Here is a 21,798-nt window from a genome sequence, read left to right as displayed (position 1 = left end):
ACTAGACTAATGTAACAGTTTCCCCTGACATAACCTCTCGCATTGGTGCCACAAAAGAGAAGATTTTGACGGTTGTGCTGTTTTTTTGGATATTGATTAGCGATTGTCAAGGACAGGTTTTTAGTTCAGGTTCTTTGTTTGCAATATATAAGCTAAGAGAGCTTCTGAAGCTGTTTGAGTGTGGGAAGATGACATATTTGGTGACATCACAACATTCAATCTATTCTCTCAAATGCGCAGTAGCCTAACTTGGGTGTACAATATAATTACGGTGTTATTTGATATGTAGTTAGTTGCTATTTATTCTGTTAGCAATAAAATGTACATGTAATCAGAAGATACTATTAACAATTCATGTCTCATATTTCAATTTCATCGCAATCTATTAGCTTCCAAAGTGTAAGTAGGTGTATCTAGCTGTCCGATAACACATTCTGATTGAATGTCTAGTCTTGCACTCTGCATTTTGGGAAAAGATCTTGATTCTTTTCTAAAGGATTCGGTCCACAAAATGGGTGAAGTGAACTGGCTAAAGAGTTGCCGACTCATTCAAAAGCAAGGGCAGTGTGAATACAAAGAGAACGGAGTTATTTTGGTTCTTTTTGACCCCACTTTAAAGAGGAGTTTCATGTTCATGTCAGTTCAGCATCTTCTGCTGTGCCATATAGAACTGAGGCCTTTCTCAGCTCAATATTGCCACCTAGTGGATCAAAGCCAGCATATATTGTGGAGAAGCTTTGGTGTGTCCTATTACACCAACCAAGGACAACCAGTAGATGTCTGCTCACTGAGTATTAGTATATTGTTGCAGAAGGCTGCTAGTGGAGTTTCCAGTTAATGATTTCCAAAATTGTATCTTGGTGGGCAAATGGTTTCTTTTATGATTTGACTAAGCGATTAGTCAATGGATAACTATTGAGTACTTGTAGACTTACAGGTGCCATGCTTTAGTAAACATTACATATGGGAGCATAGACGCATCTGTATGTCACAACACAGAAATGGCCTACATGGTGTTTACTCAGATTATGGATATACTCAGACTGGTCTCAAATCTGGGACATACTTGAATTCAGGACAGTCGAGTTAGTACGTTTGTTATGGTGATATGAGACGGGTTAATTAAGGCAAAAACAAGAGGGTGGTTGATCGGGCATATAACATGGAACATCTAGCAATCCAAAAGTTGCATGTTCGAATGTCATCACTGACAATTTGAGCAACATTGAAACTACTTGGCATGTTAGCTAACCTTAATCCTTTTAGCTGAAATTTAACCTAAATCCTAACCTTAACCCCTTGTCTAGCTGATATTAGCCACAACTAATTGGAATTCGTAACACGCACGTCTTGCAAATTAGTAACATATTGTACGAAATAGATGATGGACATCGACAAACTAACACATATCATACAAATCAATTATCCATCTCTCTGTGCATGTGTATAGGTCTGAGGCAGGCAGGCAGGTTAGTTATAATTATAGTCTGCCTCGGGGGCACTGAGCAGCTCAGTGAATGCATAATTGGCTATGATATGTGCATTTATTTTTAGCACATTAACTTTGTTCTTTGACTCCCACGTTCACAGAAGTCAATGCAATTATGCTGGCAGGGTCGCTTCGGGAAGGAGGAGAGAAATCTATTAACTCATATTGGATATTTAGATGACTTCAGAGTGTCTGATCCTGCTTGGCCCGGTTTTCCTTGCAGAGAAGCCAGTCTTCTGGAGGACTGGAAAGAAACATGGAAATACAATGTTGATTATTGTAAAGCGACAACCAACTAAAAGGATTATGTTTGGGTAGTTTTGTCATTCTGAACAGGACGTTACAATAGCAACCCAAGGGCAAGATGAATGTTAAAGCTAAATGTCCAGTATAGTGGCTATGAATCGTTGGAGTTAGGTTGTTGGATCCTGTTTTGGGCTCCTCTTTGAACCATTTGAGTGAATTATTTTCTCTGGCGTTGCCTTGGAAACAGGCCCACTGTTTGGAGAGTGGCTAATCTCAAAGATATCCCTACCCACCTATTTCAGCACGAGTGGTGGGCCATCAGGCATAGAAAACACAAAAAGGAAAAAGGCTCAAGAGAAAATGGATGCGAGGGATATCCACTATATATACAAAAGTATGTGGACACCCCTTCAAATTGGTGGATTTGGCTATTTCAGCCAATAGCCCGTACTGAAGAGCTCAGTGACTTTCAACGTGCCACCTTTCCAACAAGTCAGTTTCTCAAATGTCTGCCCTGCTAGAACGGCCCTGTCAACTTTAAGTGCTGTGATTGTGAATTGAAAACATCTTGGAGCAACAACGGCTCAGGCCCGAAGTGGTAGGTCACACAAGCTCACAGAACCGGACCGCCAAATGCTGTGCGGTGCGTAAAAATCGCCTGTCCTCAGTTGCAACACTCACTACAGAGTTCCAAACGGCCTCTGGAAGCAACGTCGGCACAAGTACAGTTTTTACGCACTCGGCGGTCCCGTTCTGTGAGGGGCACGTCTAAGCAGGGCAGAAAGGACCAACTTACTTGTTGGAAAGGCGGAATCCTATGACTGTGCCACTTTGGAAGTCACTGAGCTCTTCAGTAAGGCCATTCTCCTGCCAATGTTTGTTCCTGGAGATTGCATGGCTGTGTGATCGATTTTTCTACACAACGGCTGTGGCTGAAATAGCCGAATCCACTAATTTGAAGGGGTGTGCAAATACTTTTGGAAATATAGTGTACATAAGGGTTACTTTTATTTTATTTCATTATTTTTGTACAATTCAACCACAATTCAACCACTTATCTTAAATGCACATATCAGAAATGCACTCACTCAAAACGATTGTAGATTGTTATTGTGGAGACTGAAAAGCCCAGTTTTAATGTCTTATATCAACAGAAATAGAGCTCCAGTTTTTAGGCTCCTGTCACTGAGGACCTGAAATTGTCCCGTCACGCAACAGCTCCTCTTCAACCTCAGCAGGCTGAAGACATTTGACTTGGCCCCTAAGACTCTCACGAACTTATACAGATGCACAATTGAGAGTATTCTGTCGGGCTGTATCCCTGCCTGGTATGGCAACTGCATCTCCCGCAACCGCAGGGCTCCCCAGAGGGTGGTTAGCCAAACGCACCATCGGGGGCACACTGCCTGCCCTCCAGGACATTGACAGCACCCGGTGTCAAAGGAAGGCCAATAGGATCATCAAGGACCTCAATCTCCTGAGCCACCCCGTTTCCATCTAGGAGGCGGAGACAGTACAGATGCATCAATGCTGGGACCGAGAGACTGATAAACAGCTTCTGTCTCCAGGCCCTCTGACTGTTGAACAGTCATCACTAGCCGGCCTATGCCCGTTACCCTGCCCGAGCCTTAGAGACTGCTGCCCCTTGAACAGGGTATGGTAGTAAGTGCCAGGCGCATTGGTTTGTGTCAAGAACTGCAACTCTTCTGGGTTTTTCACGCTCATCAGTTTCCCATGTGTATCAAGAATTGGTCCACCACCCAAAGGACATCCAGCCAACTTGACACAGCTGTGGGAAGCATTGGAATCAACATGGGCCAGCATCCCTGTGGAATGCTTTCAACACTTTGTAGAGCCCAAGCCCCGACAAATTGAGGCTATTCTGAGGGCATATATATATTAGGAAGGTGGTCCTAATGCTTGGTATACTCGGTGTATATTTATTTATATTCTGGACTCTGATATTGCTTGTTCTGATATGTCTTCATTTGTTATTTTAAACTTTTGGATTGTGTATGTATTGTTATTGTATTGCTAGATATTGCTGCACTGTTGGAGCTAAAAACATAAGCATTTCGCTGCACCTGCGATAAGATCTACCAAACTGTGTACGCGACCAATAGATTTGATTTGACATCCTCGAAAAACTCCCACTGTCTGAAACAAAAGTGAAATTATGTCAACAGCCATCAGACAGAATGTCCACCGGAACACAGCCCAGAGCTGTTTGATGAGGCTTGTGTGTCACTCTCATCTCACCCACTCCCCCGCACACTCTCCGCTGCTCAACGTGCGGTGCTATGGAGAAGTGAAAACCCCATGAAAGGGGATGGAGCTGTTCTGTTTTCTCCCAGGTGAATTAGTTACGAAATTAGTCTATACAGGGCTGGCTCTAGCCTAAGCAAGATTTGGTTGTGGCCCTCACCATTCGGGTCATTTTTTTTAGTGGCCCCCCTCTTGACGGCAGAGATACGTTTTCTGCAGTTCTATACATTTTGGGGTGGAGAAAAATTTAGGCTATTTTATTTCAAATGTCATGCAATTCTACTAACTTTGCTACGGGCAGAGAGACATTTTTGCAGTTTTAAAGCCAATTTCCTGCACTTCTACTCATTTTGCCATGACTTATGCCATGTCAATGATATCTGAAGGAGAGTGACTAATGGTACAGACACACTGAAAAATCTGACTGCCGATAGGTACTTATGAGGCCGTTACTTCTCTTGATAGAACAAAAGATGTCCCTGCTGTGTACCGACCTGGTACCGACGAACCTGCTGTTTCTACTGTAGAAAAACAATGCTTGTTAGTGGCTGAGAATTTGACTTTGAACCAATTAGAAAGCACGAACCTCCACGTGGGGAGCCGACAGATGGTTAGTGTCAACAATAGCTTACTACAAATTCTAGCTAGCTAGCAACAACATTAGCCACAGAAGGGACAAGCAAAACAAACTGCTCCCACCTTGTGGCGTGGAGTATTTAAAACGAAGCAAATCAGAGGTAAAACTTTTCTATATGAGGAACAATAAGTTAACTGCCGACACTCTGGGCAGAAGTGCTAAGTACCCATCAGCAGTCAGATTTCTCAGTGTGTCTACCCTTAACAAAATCAATGGGGGCCCCCTGGAGGTCATGGCCCCTGGGCACGTGCTCTGTGTGCATGGTCGGTATTCGGCTATAATTACTGCAGGTTTAGATAACTGGCAAGACTCATTTACCAATCAAATAATTGGTAGCTGACATGGCTAATTGAGTGACTGTCAGTGACTGACAAAACAAGAGAACAACTGCTGATGAACAACTAAATTTCAACAGTAAGTTGAGACCCAGTCTGAGTTCCCACCCCCCAAAAGAACTAAAAATAGTTCATCCTTGGAGCATGCCCTGAGTCTGTATCACATTTCAGTCTACCTGGAAGCCCATTGTTTGTTTCCTGTTTACTTTGCGACAGGTTGAAAAGGCTGCCAATATGCTTTGGGCTGGGTTCCAAATGAAATACAAAGAAATAGCTTGAAAGCTGCTCTGTATTTCACCTGCATCCTCATGTATTTACAGAACAATTCATTCATTAAGAATAAGCAATCAGCTGACATGCACAATACTTTGAATCTGCAGGTGGAATTTTGCACCTCGTAACATAGACACTTTTGGCACGCACACATAATAGCCTATACAGTGTGTGTCAGTGTCACTATTCACCACTAATAACTCACACATAGGCTACACATTCATGTACTGCTACACCCCAGACAACTTACACCTTACGACTGCAGAGTTTGTAAGACTTTATTAACTGCTTGCAGTTTCATACTGCCGGCAACCATATGGACTGTTAAGTTATAATAAAGTTATAAACAGTCTCTTCTTGTTAACCTTAGCTAACCTTACCGGGAAACGACAGACAATGAGCCAATTGTGTTCATGCACAGTTAGTTTTAAACCACATAATCAACAGAATTCAAGGCCAGGGAAACATTCTCTCAATCAGTTTAATGGAAGGAGATGGGGGAGTGGGAGAAGAAATTCACTGTGAATCCTATGTTTCAACATTATGTCTGGACAGTATCTCCTTGGGAAGCATCTGTTGTTGATCACATTCAGTTTCTGCCCTCCCAGAGAGGTGGGACTATTCAATACATCTTAAAGCTAGCAAGAACTGGACCACTGCCGGCCATATAGATAGATAGTTGCTGTAAAACCATATAGATAGACAGTTACTGTAAAACCATATAGATAGATGGTTAATGTAAAACCCACATTTACAGCAATAGATATGACTCATGCGTTTCTCCCTCTATTAACACAAAACACGTTTCTCCACCCCCCTTCCCTCCCGCACTCCGTTTTGGACCAAACACAAACACAGTAAGTTTACAGTACTACAACAAGGCTGCCTTGCAGGGGTAGGTGTTGAAGAAGTAGGGTCTGCACAGAAGGGTGAGTTTCACTGCCGTGCAGTACAACCTCCCAAATAGTCCCGATGTGACCCTTTTGACCTCCGGGTTTGTGGCGGCTTCCCAGAGCTCATAAATGTCGGCCACGTGGCCGTGCGATGTCATCATCTTGTCGTAGATGCAAAAGTGGTAGGGCGCCTTGCCTTCGCCTGAGAAGTACACGTGTTCCTGTGGCGACACGCCCATGGCATTGGCACAGATGCCCATGAAGACATCGTCAATGTACAGCGAGGCATTGAGCGTCAATGAGGCCTGGTAGATTTTGTCCGCCACGTCTCTCGAGACGACGTAACCGGCCCCTGCCGTGTAGTCCGGGTATGACGCCCAAGGGTACAGCTCTTGCGGGACGTAGTACTTGCTTTCCTTCTGGCGGATCGGTGGCGCGCCTCTGTGCACGTGACCGATCCAGAAGTCCGTCACGCCCTTCCTGTCCGTGTCTTGCAGGTAGCGCACCAGGTTGGGCATGTGCACGAAGATATCATTGTCAGCCGTCATGAGGAATCGGGCATGCGGGCAGTAGAAATGAGCCCAGCGGAACTGTAGCAGAAGCTTGAGGGTGAGGTTGTGGAACGTGTCCACAAAGTCCTGCTGGACCATGTCGCCATGCCTGCGGTCTTCATCGACAAGGCTGTCCTGGATGCCTCCGCTCCTCCCCCTCCACGTCTGGGCAGTCTCATGCCGCTTGGGAAGGCCCAGCACAAACATCACCTTCACCGTCACCCCCAGGTCTTGGCGAATGTAGGTCTCGTTGCCCCACGTCGACCGTATGGCTCGCCGTCTCTCGAAGTTCTCCGGGGAGGACTTGATGAGCAGAAGCAGTAAAATGTCCTTCTCTCCTGAACACTTGTACGGGTGGTTGAGTAGGTAGCGGTGGTTACTGAACATGTGGGCCTCCTGTCGTGGGATGGTGAAGCTCTTGTTGATGAAAGTGTAGCTGTTGACCAGGTAGCGGTAAGAGTAGGAGTTGATGTGGCTCACCATGCCACTGTCCAGCTGCTCCCAGCATACCATCACCACCGACAGCACCAGGCATGTGGTCATCAACTGCACGCACTGGCACTTGCGGATCCGCCGGAAATTCACAAACATCCTGGAAAATGTATTCTGGAACCTTCCGGTGTTCTTCCTCTGTCAGGTCAGAGTGGTGATGGCAACAGTGGTATGTGTGTCTTTGTGTGTGAAAGAGCAGCTGCTGAGGTAGTCGTTCCTGTGGCTCTTTGCAGAGCAGTGTGTGTGTGTTCCATCCTAGTTTTCCCACCTGGAGCAGGAGTCATGCATGTTTCGGGGAGATTCACAGGAGGGCCTCCCGAAAAGCATCGCCTCTATCTGGCAAGTCACTCACACTCCTGTTGTTACTGATTCCCACACAGCCGTCCTCATAGTGGCTCGGACTCGTCCAGCATCCCCAGGTTGCCGACCATCGCTCTGAAATGGAACAGAGAATGCACGTTTTACTCTGTGTTGACAATTAAGTGCAATAAAATGTTCCTTAGAGTAAGCCAGACAAACAGATCAATCAACGAGTCTGACACTGAATATTAGAGTTTTGACGGGGTCTGGTCGTTCTTAAACATTTGGAAACATTTCCCATTAGGCTGCTCTGCTGTGTATTTACTCTGTAATTCATCTAGAAACTACAATGTTTTAACTTCTCAATACAATGTTAGTTAATGCAATGTTATCACTAGAGTAATAACAACATTACTACACAGGTACAAGAGCAACTTAATGTAAAGACTTAACATTTTTTATGTAAAGTGTTAGCTACCAAACAGTTGCTATATTTACTCATAGTTAGCTTAGCTTTTGCTTCTATAACTTAAGGTTACTTGCATAACCCCGGTTCTCTGATATTATGAGTGAGACATCTCAGTAGAGAGATTCCCCAGAATCTTATAAGAGTCTTGAAGAACGGAACATACACGTCTGTCGGAGACCGTCAGGTCGAATGGCAAATGAGGGAGCCCCTCCCCCACACTAAAGAGCCACTCGCCTGGTTTGTGAGACATTCTCGAGCATGACGAACTTCCTCACACTCTTGCAAGTAGGGGAATGTGGTGAGATGTCTCACTCATAATGTCAGAGAACCTGGATTACAACAAGTAACCTTATGTTCTCTTTCAATGATTTGATTTGACATCTCACTAGAGGGATATGGCCCACTCCCGTATCGCACATGCTCTCCGAAGCCAGGTAGTTCCAACGTATCAACACTCAGAGGTCCCGACACTGAGGGACAGTATGCGCCAATGAAGGTGCAGTGGCATCTAGTCGGTAGAACCTCATAAAAGTATGAGGGAATGCCCAGCAAGCCGCTTGGCAAATGATGCCCTTGAACAGTGCCCAAGAGGTAGTTATACAAATCAAATGTATTTATAAAGCCCTTCTTACATCAGCTGATATATCAAAGTGCAGTACAGAAACCCAGCCTTAAACCCCAAACAGCAAGCAATGCAGGTGTAGAAGCACATACCTCTGGTGGAGTGAGCCCTTAGGCCGTCCAGAGGCTGTGACCCCTTACGATTGTCACATTGTATTGTGGAAGCTATTATATTGGCCTATAATAGCTTCCACAATACAATGTGACAATCGTTGATAAGAAAAGGGCATCCCCTTGCAGAAAGGTGCCCAGTACACAAAGTGTTGGTCGCTCTTGGGCAAAGCTCTTGTCCTATCCAAGTATATGCGCAACTCGCATACTGGACACAAACTGCATAGCCGCTCCTCTTCCATAGAAGGGAAAGGCGGGGAGTGGAAAGCCATAAGCTCCAAGACGAGACAATTGTAATTGGCACTAACTTTCGGCATAAAGGCAGGGTTGAGTAACAAGGTAACCTTCGAAAAGCCCCAGGCAAATTGTAAACACTAATGGTGAACTGACAGTGCATGTACTCACTCACATTGTCGAGGTAAGGGCGACCAGTTACATGGTCTTAAAGGAGATATTTCATCGCCACGATTTCCAGTGACTCAGAAGGTAGCTGTGAAATAGCCTCAAAGCACAATAGAAAAATCCCGTGACGGGACTAAAGACTTGGGAACCGGACATAACAGGAAACAACATAACGGGGTGTCTCGTCGAAGCCTGTATGACAGGCCGAGATAGCGGCTAGAGAGAGACCTTACAACCCCTATAGGTCTAAGCCCTTACATCGCAATATCTCAAATGTATCATTTAGCCATTTTAGGACCCCTGTAGGTATAATATATATATATATATATATATATATATATATATATATATATATATATATATATATATGTATATATATATACATATATATTGAATTTGGCCTTTACTGCTATAGCCCATAGATGCATTGAATAACACTTTTGTAAATAGCTAAACAGACAGTCTAAAAATAAAATATTAGGAACAAGGTTTTGAAGCGTTTGAAATTTAGAACCATGTTTGATCACATTATTCAGGGCACATTTTACCCCCTATGCACTTTTTGTTGTTTTTACAGCCCGGTACTGGGTTACCTTCAGAAGACTCCCCTGAAGTGTGTCGTAAAGCAAAACAACCCACACCTTCGTGTTCGTGAGATATTGGTGAGATATTAGTTTGTAGCTCCAACGGTTCGGTCTGGACAGTTGGTTTTGTGAGAAGACCTCTTAAAAATGAGGACGTCCGCGACAGAGTTCAGACAACTGCCGCAAAGCTTGTGGATGTCGTAGAGCCAAACAACCGACACAGTTGGGTTCATGAGAGTCACATTTTTTTAAAGGTGGTGACTTAGTTTTACATACATGAGGATTACATGAGGATTTCCTTGTCCAGTTCTTCTTGTGTAGAAAAAGGCAGCTTTCACAAGACCGATCTTATGGAATAGGCACAAACTTTATATCTACGAATGCTTGACCGTATCTTTCCCAGATCTGTTTCACCACTTGGGGGAGAAGTCTCCATCCCCTAGATTGGGACTCCCTCTGGAAAATAAGTCTGCGCCTGTGTTCGGTACGACATGAGTCTCTCGTAGGGACGGTAAGTGTGCGCTGCTTCACAGGATAATCCTGACGGATAGTCTGTTTAAACACAGGGAGCGAGTGCCACTCTGGCGGGTTGATGTATGCCACTACAGTCGTATTGTCCGTTCTGATCAAGACAATTCCAAAGGGAGAGTCGAAAGTGTTTCAGTGAAAAAAGCACCATCAACATTTCAATGTCATTTATGTGAGAAATTCTGAGTTGTGGAGTCTAAACTCATTTTATTGCATTTCCCTGTGTCCCAGCCCTTGAGTGATGCATCCGTCTTCACCACTATCTACCCTAGGGGAGTGCCAGGAACAAAGATCAAGTTTTTTTTTCCAGTGACAGAGAGCCAAGAGACACATGGAAGTTACCTTTATCTGGCAATTGAGCTGAAGCCGTGTACACAGGTTTGGGACTAACACCCAGCGCTGGAAGTCTCTCATCCTCAGTAGACCAAGAGGTACTACGGAGATGGTGGATGCCATCAACCCCAGCACTTGGAGGCAAATCTTGAACACACGTTGTGGAACAGGAAGAGGCACTGTCAAAGGGACATGATGCGGTCTTCCAAGAGAGAGAGAATCCAGCATTAAGCCTAGGTATTCTATTCTCTGTGATAGCACCAAGCAGCTATTTTTCTGAATGATCTGGAACCCTAGCTCGGAGAGGTTGGTTTACCACGGAAGTTGTGTCTTGTTCTGCTTGTCCCCGTGTTGGGGAGCAAAGCAGGTAATTATCTATGTAGGTGGAGACTCAGCCCCTTGTTTCTCAAGGGTGTGAGCGCTACCTCTGCACACTTTCTGAACGTTCAGGAAGTTAGCGCTAGCCTCAGAAACCTGTAGGTTCACCGAGGTAAACCAGTCGCCTGGACGAATAGAGACAGCACGTTGAACGCACACATGTAGAATCTTAATTTGATCACTCTTTTTATTTAATTTTTTTTTTTACCCCTTTTTCTCCCCAATTTTCGTGGTATCCAATTGGTAGTTTACAGTCCTGTCCCAACCCACAATGCCCGCTTAATCTGGAAGCCAGCCGTACCAATGTGTCAGAGGAAACACTGTACACCTGGCGACCGTGTTGCTGAGAATTTTCCTGTACATCAGGAAATTCAAACTTTAGAAGCCTTTTTAAATTCAGGCTTTAAAAAGGCTCCTAAAGTTTGTAACTAACTAGTTTCCACTAACTAATAATGTATCAACTCCTACAAAATAATATTTTCTTGCTGAGCAAACTGGCTCGAATTAAGATCGTACCTCTGTAAGCAGACGGAATGTGAATTTCGTCAAATAGCTGACGAGGACACATAGGTCCAGAATGGAGCAAAACCCTCCCCATTTCTTGGGAAGCAGGAAGTACCAGGACGTAGAAGCCGAGGTGGCTCTCTGCTACTGCTATCGCCCTGATAGGCCCTTTGCTTAATAAAGAGAAGATTTCCTGCTTTATTATGTGTGCCGAGTCGCCAGTCGCTACTGATTCCAAAATTCAGTTGAAAACTAGTGGTCTCAGAGAGAATTGCAGTCTGCACCTCTTCGTAACTGTGGATCAGACTCAGACGCACGGCTGGACTTCACATGCACACCAGTTCCCTGCTGGAGCGCCCTCTGGTGGCGATGGAGCAAGTCTTTTTCATTGTATTTTTGCTTTGTGTACTTAGCATCTCGCCTGGAGCCAGCAGAGTTTTTTTTATTTAGAAGGGCAGTGTTGACACACTGGAACAAGGGGAAAGTGCTTGGTGGCAACTGACAATTAGTCTTCCTGCCCCAGCTGCTAGAACTAGAGCCGGGGGGAGCGCCATGGCACGGAGGGCACTCGGGGGTATAGTGAATTCCCTCCGTCTTTCTTGAGAGCTAATGCGTGAGAACGGGTCTCTTTAGGAGCAGAGACGTCTCTCCCTCATAGGGGAGGTGCCCCTTCGTAGCAGGGGAATCTAGCTTACTCTTCCGGCACCGACAGAGATGGCCGCCTCGCTTCGCATTCCTAGGAAACTATGCAGTTTTTTGTTTTTTTACGTGTTATTTCTTACATTAGTACCCCAGGTCATCTTAGGTTTCATTACATACAGTCGAGAAGAACTACTGAATATAGGAGCAGCGTCAACTCACCATCAGTATGACCAAGAATATGACTTTCGCGAAGCGGATCCTGTGTTCTGCCTTTCACCCAGGACAACGGAATGGATCCCAGCCGGCGACCCCAAAAAACGACTTCGTAAAAGAGGGAAACGTAGCAGTCTTCTGGTCAGACTCCGGAGACGGGCACATCGTGCACCACTCCCCAGTATACTTCTCGCCAATGTCCAGTCTCTTGACAACAAGGTTGATGAAATCCGAGCAAGGGTAGCATTCCAGAGGGACATCAGAGACTGTAACGTTCTTTGCTTCACGGAAACATGGCTCACTGGAGAGATGCTATCGGAGCTGGTTTCTTCACGCATCGCGCCGACAGAAACAAACATCTTTCTGGTAAGAAGAGGGGCGGGGGCGTATGCCTTATGGCTAACGAGACGTGGTGTGGTCACAAAAGCATACAGGAACTCAAGTCCTTCTGTTCACCTGATTTAGAATTCCTCACAATCAAATGTCGACCGCATTATCTACCAAGGGAATTCTCTTTGATTATAATCACAGCCGTATATATTCCCCCCAAGCAGACACATCGATGGCTCTGAATTAACTTTATTTGACTCTTTGCAAACTGGAATCCATACATCCTGAGGCTGCATTCATTGTAGCTGGGGATTTTAACAAGGCTAATCTGAAAACAAGACTCCCTAAATTGTATCAGCATATCGATTGCGCAACCAGGGCTGGAAAAACCTTGGATCACTGCTATTCTAACTTCCGCGACGCATATAAGGCCCTGCCCCGCCCTCCTTTCGGGAAAAGCTGACCACGACTCCATTTTGTTGATCCCTGCCTACAGACAGAAACTAAAACAAGAAGCTCCCACGCTGAGGTCTGTTCAACGCTGGTCTGACCAATCTGATTCCACACTCCAAGACTGCTTCCATCACGTGGACTGGGATATGTTTCGTATTGCGTCAGACAACAACATTGACGAATACGCTGATTCGGTGTGCGAGTTCATTAGAACGTGCGTTGAAGATGTCGTTCCCATAGCAACGATTAAAACATTCCCAAACCAGAAACCGTGGATTGATAAGCGCGAACCACTGCTTTTAATCAGGGCAAGGTGACCGGAAACATGTCCGAATACAAACAGTGTAGCTATTCCCTCCGCAAGGCAATCAAACAAGCTAAGCGTCAGTATAGAATCTCAATTCAACGGCTCAGACACAAGAGGTATGTGGCAGGGTCTACAGTCAATCACGGATTACAAAAAGAAAACCAGCCACGTCACGGACCAGGATGTCTTGCTCCCAGGCAGACTAAAAAACTTTTTTGCCCGCTTTGAGGACAATACAGTGCCACTGACACGGCCTGCAACCAAAACATGCGGCCTCTCCTTCACTGCAGCCGAGGTGAGTAAAACATTTAAACGTGTTAACCCTCGCAAGGCTGCAGGCCCAGACGGCATCCCCAGCCGCGCCCTCAGAGCATGCGCAGACCAGCTGGCTGGTGTGTTTACGGACATATTCAATCAATCCCTATCCCAGTCTGCTCTTCCCACATGCTTCAAGAGGGCCACCATTGTTCCTGTTCCCAAGAAAGCTAAGGTAACTGAGCTAAACGACTACCGCCCCGTAGCACTCACTTCCGTCATCATGAAGTGCTTTGAGAGACTAGTCAAGGACCATATCACCTCCACCCTACCTGACACCCTAGACCCACTCCAACTTCCAACCCACTGGACTTCCTGACGGGCCGCTCCCAGGTGGTGAGGGTAGGCAACAACATCTCCACCCCGCTGATCCTCAACACTGGGGCCCCACAAGGGTGCGTTCTGAGCCCTCTCCTGTACTCCCTGTTCACCCACGACTGCGTGGCCACGCACACCTACAACTCAATCATCAAGTTTGCGGACGACACAACAGTGGTAGGCTTGATTACCAACAACGACGAGACGGCCTACAGGGAGGAGGTGAGGGCCCTCGGAGTGTGGTGTCAGGAAAATAACCTCACATTCAATATCAACAAAACTAAGGAGATGATTGTGGGCTTCAGGAAACAGCAGAGGGAACACCCCCCTATCCACATCAATGGAACAGTAGTGGAGAGGGTAGCAAGTTCCTCGGCATACACATCACAGACAAACTGAATTGGTCCACCCACACAGACAGCATCGTGAAGAAGGCGCAGCAGCGCCTCTTTAACCTCAGGAGGCTGAAGAAATTCGGCTTGTCACCAAAAGCACTCACAAACTTCTACAGATGCACAATCGAGAGCATCCTGGCGGGCTGTATCACCGCCTGGTACGGCAACTGCTCCGCCCACAACCGTAAGGCTCTCCAGAGGGTAGTGAGGTCTACACAACGCATCACCGGGGGCAAACTTACCTGCCCTCCAGGACACCTACACCACCCGATGTTACAGGAAGGCCATAAAGATCATCAAAGACAACAACCACCCAAGCCACTGCCTGTTCACCCCGCTATCATCCAGAAGGCGAGGTCAGTACAGGTGCATCAAAGCTGGGACCGAGAGACTGAAAAACAGCTTCTATCTCAAGGCCATCAGACTGTTAAACAGCCATCACTAACATTGAGTGGCTGCTGCCAACACACTGACTCAACTCCAGCCACTTTAATAATGGGAATTGATGGGAAATGATGTCAAATATATCACTAGCCACTTTAAACAATGCTACCTTATATAATGTTTACATACCCTACATTATTCATCTCATATGTATACGTATATACTGTAATCTATATAATCTACTGCATCTTTATGTAATACATGTATCACTAGCCACTTTAACTATGCCACTTTGTTTACATACTCCTCTCATATGTATATAGTGTACTCGATACCATCTACTGTATCTTGGCTATGCCGCTCTGTATCATCACTCATTCATATATCTTTATGTACATATTCTTTATCCCCTTACACTTGTGTGTATAAGACAGTAGTTTTGGAATTGTTAGTTAGATTACTTGTTGGTTATTACTGCATTGTCGGAACTAGAAGCACAAGCATTTCGCTACACTCGCATTAACATCTGCTAACCATGTGTATGTGACAAATACATTTTGATTTGATTTGATTTGAAATGGGAGGGACCTCGATGCGGCTGCAGCGAAATGCCGTTTTCCCCACTGTCGGCCCCTATTTGGAGATCCCACTGTGTCGCGGTGGGCCCTGGTTTCAGCGAATTTGCCCTCTCCCTGAAGTGAAGCCTTCGCTTGTGGCTACCCGGCATACCCATTCACGATTCTATAGGGCAGGGAGAAGTTTAAGGCTTCTGTCGCATGGCAGCGACAGCCGGACCTTGCGGCAGAAGCGCCAAGGAAATCTGCTTTCTCATTGTCCAACAGGCTGGACAGATTGAGCCACAAGGCTTTCTCCCATGGCACGCTGCCTGTTTACAGACATCAATGAGCGAATACAGTGTATATACATCCGCCATCGATGCCCCTCTAAGGGCGGAAGAGGGCCTAGCGGCTTTTGCCTCCTCGTCCTCTTCCTTCTCCGCTGCCTGGAAGAGGATGGTCATACATGGCCGGAGGTCGTGGAACGCTGCTTCCACGTGAGATGTCTAAACGAATAATTGAAAGAGACCCTTTGGCGGATCGCAATGCTTTTTCAGCTAATCAGGGTAATTGAGTGTCATAATGAGGAATTGTGGGGCCTTTTAGTCATACAGACACACAGAGGCATGTTTCACTGGCCAATGTCTAAGCCACTGTGTGTGTTGAGGTAATAAATATTACCTGCCAGGGCTTTGAAGGATTATTCATCACTGGAGAGGTTAATATGCAGAGTGATAGTTCACCCAAGTTACAGAATTATACACTGGTCTCCTTACCCTGTAAGCAGTCTATGTGCAAGGTTTGGCAGCAATCCAAGCTTTGGTTAAGTTTCCCTGGCAGTGGCTGTCACTGTTACCAAATGCTAAAAGTCATGGGACTGATATTAGCATTTTCTGAGCATGATGTTCAAATCATCTATAAGTGACTTTTGTGAGCTTCACAATCAATTTGAGATACTTTCAGAAGATTTGGACATGATGTGCTTAAAAATACTAATATCGGTCCCATGTAATATATACCGTATACTATATTATATACAGTATACTATATATCACAGGAGGTTGGTGGCATCTTATTTGGAGAGGACGGGCTCATGGTAAATGGCTGGAGCGGAATCGGTGGAATGGCATCAAATATATGGGCTGCTTCCAAACACTGAAAAGACACTCCCTCGTCCACTTACCCTCGCCTTATGCCCTTGGGGGAATCCCCGTCGCCACCTTGGAGGGTGGTCCAAATGATTAGCCAAGCAAGGGAAGTTTGCAACGTAAACAACTCAGCCCTCATTTTTCGGCTTTGCGAGTATACAGTAATGTTCACTCTGGGGCCTCAAACTCCCTTTAATTAATTTCGTGACGATTGTACATCCACTAAGAAAAGTCAGCGAAAACTTAAAATCAACATACAAGTGTAAGTAAAAACGAATGCAAATGAATTACAAATTGTGCTACTAATGCACATGACGGCACAAACACGTCTGGTAAAAAGTAAATGTTTTTGTTTGGTTAGCTTTTGGAAATTGTAGAAATAAAGCATTTTCCTTCTTCAGAAGTTCCAGCTAGGCAGGCTAACATTAGCTAGCTAATTAATTTGCTAGCTATCATACAGTAGGTGTATATTAATATATATACATAAGTAGACATGAAATCATAATTGACTGTAGCGCATATACAGCAACCACAAGCTACCGGTGGCTGAAAACACAATCATCGCGGGATGAACGAGTGACAAATTTCAGCCCGAGGATGGTCCATTTAAAAATCATTCCTCCCTCCCTCGCCCTGCAAGTGTATCAGACATCATGATATGTCATCAGAAGTGTCCACTTAATTTGAGGGCTGAGGGCATAGGGTGTGTCTTTTAAAGTGTTTGGACCGTAGTCATGGTTTGATATGTTAGCTTTATTCTGGTCACTACTATGAATCCCCCCCCCCCCAGCAGCCTCCTATGCTATTTTTGTACCTGTTTGAAATCTATAGGCTTGTCATTCAAACTAAAGCAGTTTCATACCATAAAAAGAAGTACTTCTGTTTTGTTCCTCTTCTCTGACTTCCTGCTGTGTGTTTGTGTGACATTAGCTGAGAAGTCAAACGTGTGGCCGGTGAATGATAAAAGCCAGCACAGCCAAATGTGGCACTGGGGGTTCTCCCATAATGGAGGGGTTTAAGATGTGGACCCACCAAAACCGCTGAGAGCCGTGGAAAGTGTACGGCACACAATGGAGGGCATCAGAATAGCTCTGGGAGCACAATGAGAGCGTGGATGAGAATAGGCTGTTCCGCCCATTTGGCCTGGGTAAAAACCAAGGGGGAGGGGGGGGGGTCGTGGATGGGCTTGGGAATCCAGGCAAACCACCGGGCTGTCGCGCCCCGAGAGCTTTTTAAACATCATTAGCCTGCCTCTTCCTAATGGGGTCACTCACTCAGAATCTCTCTCGTTCTATCCTTCTCTCTTCATAGTTCTCTCTCTCTCTCTCTCTGCCTGAGAAATGTGTCAGCCTTCTAATAAATGTGAGATGAGGCAATGCGGATTTGTCGAACCTCAAAAAAACTTTCAGAAACCCTCATGTATTAATGAGAATGTTGACTGTTTGTGTGTTACAGTAAAGCCCATGCCTGGATGAGTCCGTGTTTAGATGTAAATGAACTGTTTAGACAGTGTTCAGAGTGTTCAGACAATGGCTCAAGAAAACGTTGTTTTTTTGTGTTCTTTCACTACCACCTCTGTGAGCTTTGATATGTTTAACCAGCTTTTTGAACGAGAAAAGTGTCTGCAAATGTTCTAGTTGAGCTAAATCTGGAGTTTATCGGGAATGGAAAGTTCAAGCACACCACACCACTCCACTCTCACAACAGCTTACCGTATATGAAATGAGGTGTCATTATTCATTGCTAAATGAAAGTAATAAGTCAATATTTTAATATGCGACTCTGAATAGCAGTCAACGTTGTTTTACTACGATGTATTGCGCGCCATGTAATTGTGTGTGTACTGGCGTCTTTGACATAAGACATATTGAGTATACTGCCCAGGCACTTAGGTACTCTGTTAAAAAGATAAGTTTTTTTTATTGGCTTTCCCGGAGATGGTGCCATGTCCTAACAATCTAACAAAGACCAAGGTGTGCCTCACCTCAAGTCTCATCATTGACGTCTGCCAGTAAAACTTGTTCAACAGGTTTTGTTTGGCAGCTGTTGGAAGTCAAACATGATTTCCCTCATAGGTATGTGTGTGCGGTTTGTAATATGTGGTATGTCCTTACCTTTACTACTTCCTTTCTTAAAACCTTTCATGTAAATGCAATCCTGTGATTTGTTGCGCAGATGGATCCTGTTCAGGAAATATCAGTATTGGGTTTGATGTTAAAGGTCCAATGCAGATGTTTGTTTTTTTTTTAAATCTCAATATCAAATCATTTCTCAATAACAATGAAGTGCCTTACTGTGATTGTTTTCAATTAAAATGGTAAGGATGAAACAGCTTCTTAGCAAAGACCAATTTCTCAGTCAAGAATTTAGCTAGGACCGTCTGGGAGTGGTCTGAGTGGGGAATACTAAAAACTAGCTGTTCTTGGCAGAGAGGTCTTTCTTATTGGTCTATTAACTAATTTACAGGCAGGCCAAAGGTCATTCCCACCAAAACAGGCAGACATTTCAGGTGATCTTTTTAAACAGCTCTTACGCTAAAAGGGCATTATTATAATTCTCACAGTATTATTCAAACCTCACATTGCGGAAATAGAGTGTACAAAACATTAGGAAAGTAGGTGAATACAGGTAAAAGCTATGATCCCTTATTGATTTCACCTGTTGAATCCACTTCAATCAGTGTAGATGAAGGGGAGGAGACCGGTTAAAGGAGGATTTTTTTTAAAGTCTTGAGACATGGATTGTGTATATGTGCCATTCAAAGAGTGAATGGGAAGATAAAAGATTGAAGTGCCTTTGATCGGAGTATAGTAGACACCGGTTTGAGTGTGTCAAACTGCAACGCTGCTGGGTATTTCACGCTCAACAGTTTCCTGTGTGTATCAAGAATGGTCCACCACCCAAAGGACATCCAGCCAACTTGACACAACTGTGGGAAGCATTGGAGTCAACATGGGCCAGCAAGGTACCGGTAAAGATCAACAAAGCAAACTGTGTTACTAAATTGCCTCGGCATGAGACCTGTCTTAAAGAGACATCACTATGTCGGGCTGACAGGTGCTCCACATCCACTGCCAACTGTGTTAATTCCAATTTAATTGGTCACCTTGTCTTCAACACAGGATAAAATATTCCTGCAATGTGATACACTCTTAGACAGCACTAAAAGGCAAAAAAAAAAAAAACGAAAAACACTGAAGCTAATTGTTCAGTTGCTCACATGACAACCAACTTCAAATCAACTTATTTACCATTAATATTTCTTACTCCATCTTGGGTGAAATAAAATGAAACGGACATAGTTTGGCCTCGGTACAATCCTCAGTATACATCCTGAAACAGTTTAAACAGATTCTGCTAATCATTTTTGATAATATTAATGGTTTTGATGATATTATTGTTTCAAATTAAAATGGTAAGAAAGAAACAGCTTCTCAACAATTGAAATTCTTAATGGAAGCGCAAGTTCAAACCCGGTGGGTTCCTTACTCACACAATTAACTCAGTCTAAAACCAGCTTCTGTGAAATTGAGCCTTCTCTGTCAGCGTAGCTCCATAGTCACAGGTCGTATAAATAGATCTCACACTTGAAAGAATCCTTGCTGAGCACACCATGCCACTTACCGCTGAGAGAAAGTATCAATGCTGCTGCTATGTATCCAAGTGACTAGTTGTAAGAAGAAGTAGTCCCAGTAGCCTAATAACAACCACCTCCTGTTGAGTTCAGTGAATTGAGTTCTCTCGCTCTCTCCCCTCCTGTACAGATTCTCTCCTTGTAATAGCTCTGGAAGAATTTCAATGTACCTCTCCCTGGAGTGATTAGGGTGTAGTCACACACACACACACACTCTACTTTTCAGGAGCAGTGGCAGCAGCTGCCAGTTAAGCTGTGTGTTAGTGTATGAGCCTCACTCTGTCCAGAGCGTGTGAATGCTCTGCTTGTGAGTATCGGTTGCCTTGGGTGCTACTACCTCCTGCTCATTTCCTCTCACACACACTGTGAGGGTGCGGCAGAGGAGGTGAGGGAGGAAGAAGCACAGATGAGGGAGCAAAACACTGCCTTCACCCCCACAGCCTGCCCACACATTTACAAGCAGAGGTTTTCCCTTGACAATATTACATCTATAAACAAACAGAACAGCAACTTTGGTTCCAGATCATGAATACATTTCCACACATACCTTAATACTCATCTCATAAAGAGAAAGTAAAGACAAAGGAAATGATCTGTGTCATGTATCTATTACCATATGAGGCTGGGTTGAGATTGTCACGTCTTTCCAACAAAACACTACACACATCTACATATAACATTATACTCATCTACATATAACATTATACTCATCTACATAACATTACACACATCTACATATAACGTTATACACATCTACATATAACGTTATAAACATCTACATATATTTTTCCTCTTTTGTTGCCTTACAACTTGGAATTAAAATGGACTTTTGGGGGGTTTGTATCATTTGATTTACACACCATGCCTACCACTCTGAAGATGCAAAATATTTGCTATTGTGTAACAATAAAAATAAGACAAAAAAACAGAAAACTTGAGCGTGCTTAACTATTCACCCCCCCAAAGTCAATACTTTGTAGAGCCACCTTTTGCAGCAATTACAGCTGCAAGTCTCTCGGGGTATGTCTCTATAAGCTTGGCACATCTAGCCACTGGGATTTTTGCCAATTATTCAAGGCAAAACTGCTCCTTCAAGTTGGATGGGTTCTGCTGGTGTACAGCATTCTTTAAGTCATACCACAGATCCTCAATTAGATTGAGGTCTGGGCTTTGACTAGGCCATTCGAAGACATTTAAATGTTTCCCCTTAAACCACTCAAGTGTTGCTTTAGCAGTATGCTTAGGGTCACTGTCCTGCTGGAAGGTGAACCTCTGTCCCAATCTCAAATCTCTGGAAGACTGAAACAGGTTTCCCTCAAGAATTTCCCTGTATTTAGCGCCACCCAGCATTCCTTCAATTCTGACCAGTTTCCCAGTACCTGCCGATGAAAAACATCCCCACAGCATGATGCTGCCACCACCATGCTTCACTGTGAGATTGGTGTTCTCGGGGCGATGAGAGGTGTTGGGTTTGCGCCAGACATAGCATTTTCCTTGTTGACCAAAAAGCTCAATTTTAGTCTCATCTGACCAGAGTACCTTCTTCCATATGTTTGGGGAGCCTCCCACGTGCCTTTTGGCGAACACCAAACATATTTGCTTATTTTTTTCTTTAAGCAAGGGCTTTTTTCTGGCCACTCTTCCGTAAAGCCGAGCTTGGTTTAAAGTGGTCCTATGGACAGATACTTTTG

At 44.5% G+C, this 21,798-nt stretch overlaps 1 protein-coding gene across 3 annotated transcripts; it reads right to left on the bottom strand.

Annotated features, from left to right (window-relative positions):
• Positions 1–5,708: 5,708 nt before the first annotated feature.
• Positions 5,709–20,420, bottom strand: LOC115114145 (lactosylceramide 1,3-N-acetyl-beta-D-glucosaminyltransferase A-like). Of its 3 annotated transcripts, none has more exons than XM_029642160.2 (2): positions 20,098–20,420; positions 5,709–7,616 (listed from the first exon to the last, which is right to left on the bottom strand). In XM_029642160.2, exon 2 carries the CDS (start codon positions 7,278–7,280, stop codon positions 6,117–6,119), a length of 1,164 nt encoding a protein of 387 aa, XP_029498020.1. In that variant the 5' UTR covers positions 7,281–7,616; positions 20,098–20,420; the 3' UTR covers positions 5,709–6,116. The 3 variants fall into 3 exon arrangements, with proteins under 3 accessions (XP_029498020.1, XP_029498021.1, XP_064869363.1); XM_029642161.2 differs by lacking the exon at positions 20,098–20,420 and adding an exon at positions 19,967–20,080; XM_065013291.1 differs by lacking the exon at positions 20,098–20,420 and adding an exon at positions 18,588–18,667.
• Between the last annotated feature and the right edge of the window lie 1,378 nt (positions 20,421–21,798).

The sequence above is a fragment of the Oncorhynchus nerka genome, linkage group LG9b, assembly GCF_034236695.1.
Source record: "Oncorhynchus nerka isolate Pitt River linkage group LG9b, Oner_Uvic_2.0, whole genome shotgun sequence".
In the NCBI taxonomy this organism is placed as follows: Eukaryota; Metazoa; Chordata; class Actinopteri; order Salmoniformes; family Salmonidae; genus Oncorhynchus; species Oncorhynchus nerka.
This window is presented reverse-complemented; position numbering and strand designations above follow the sequence as displayed.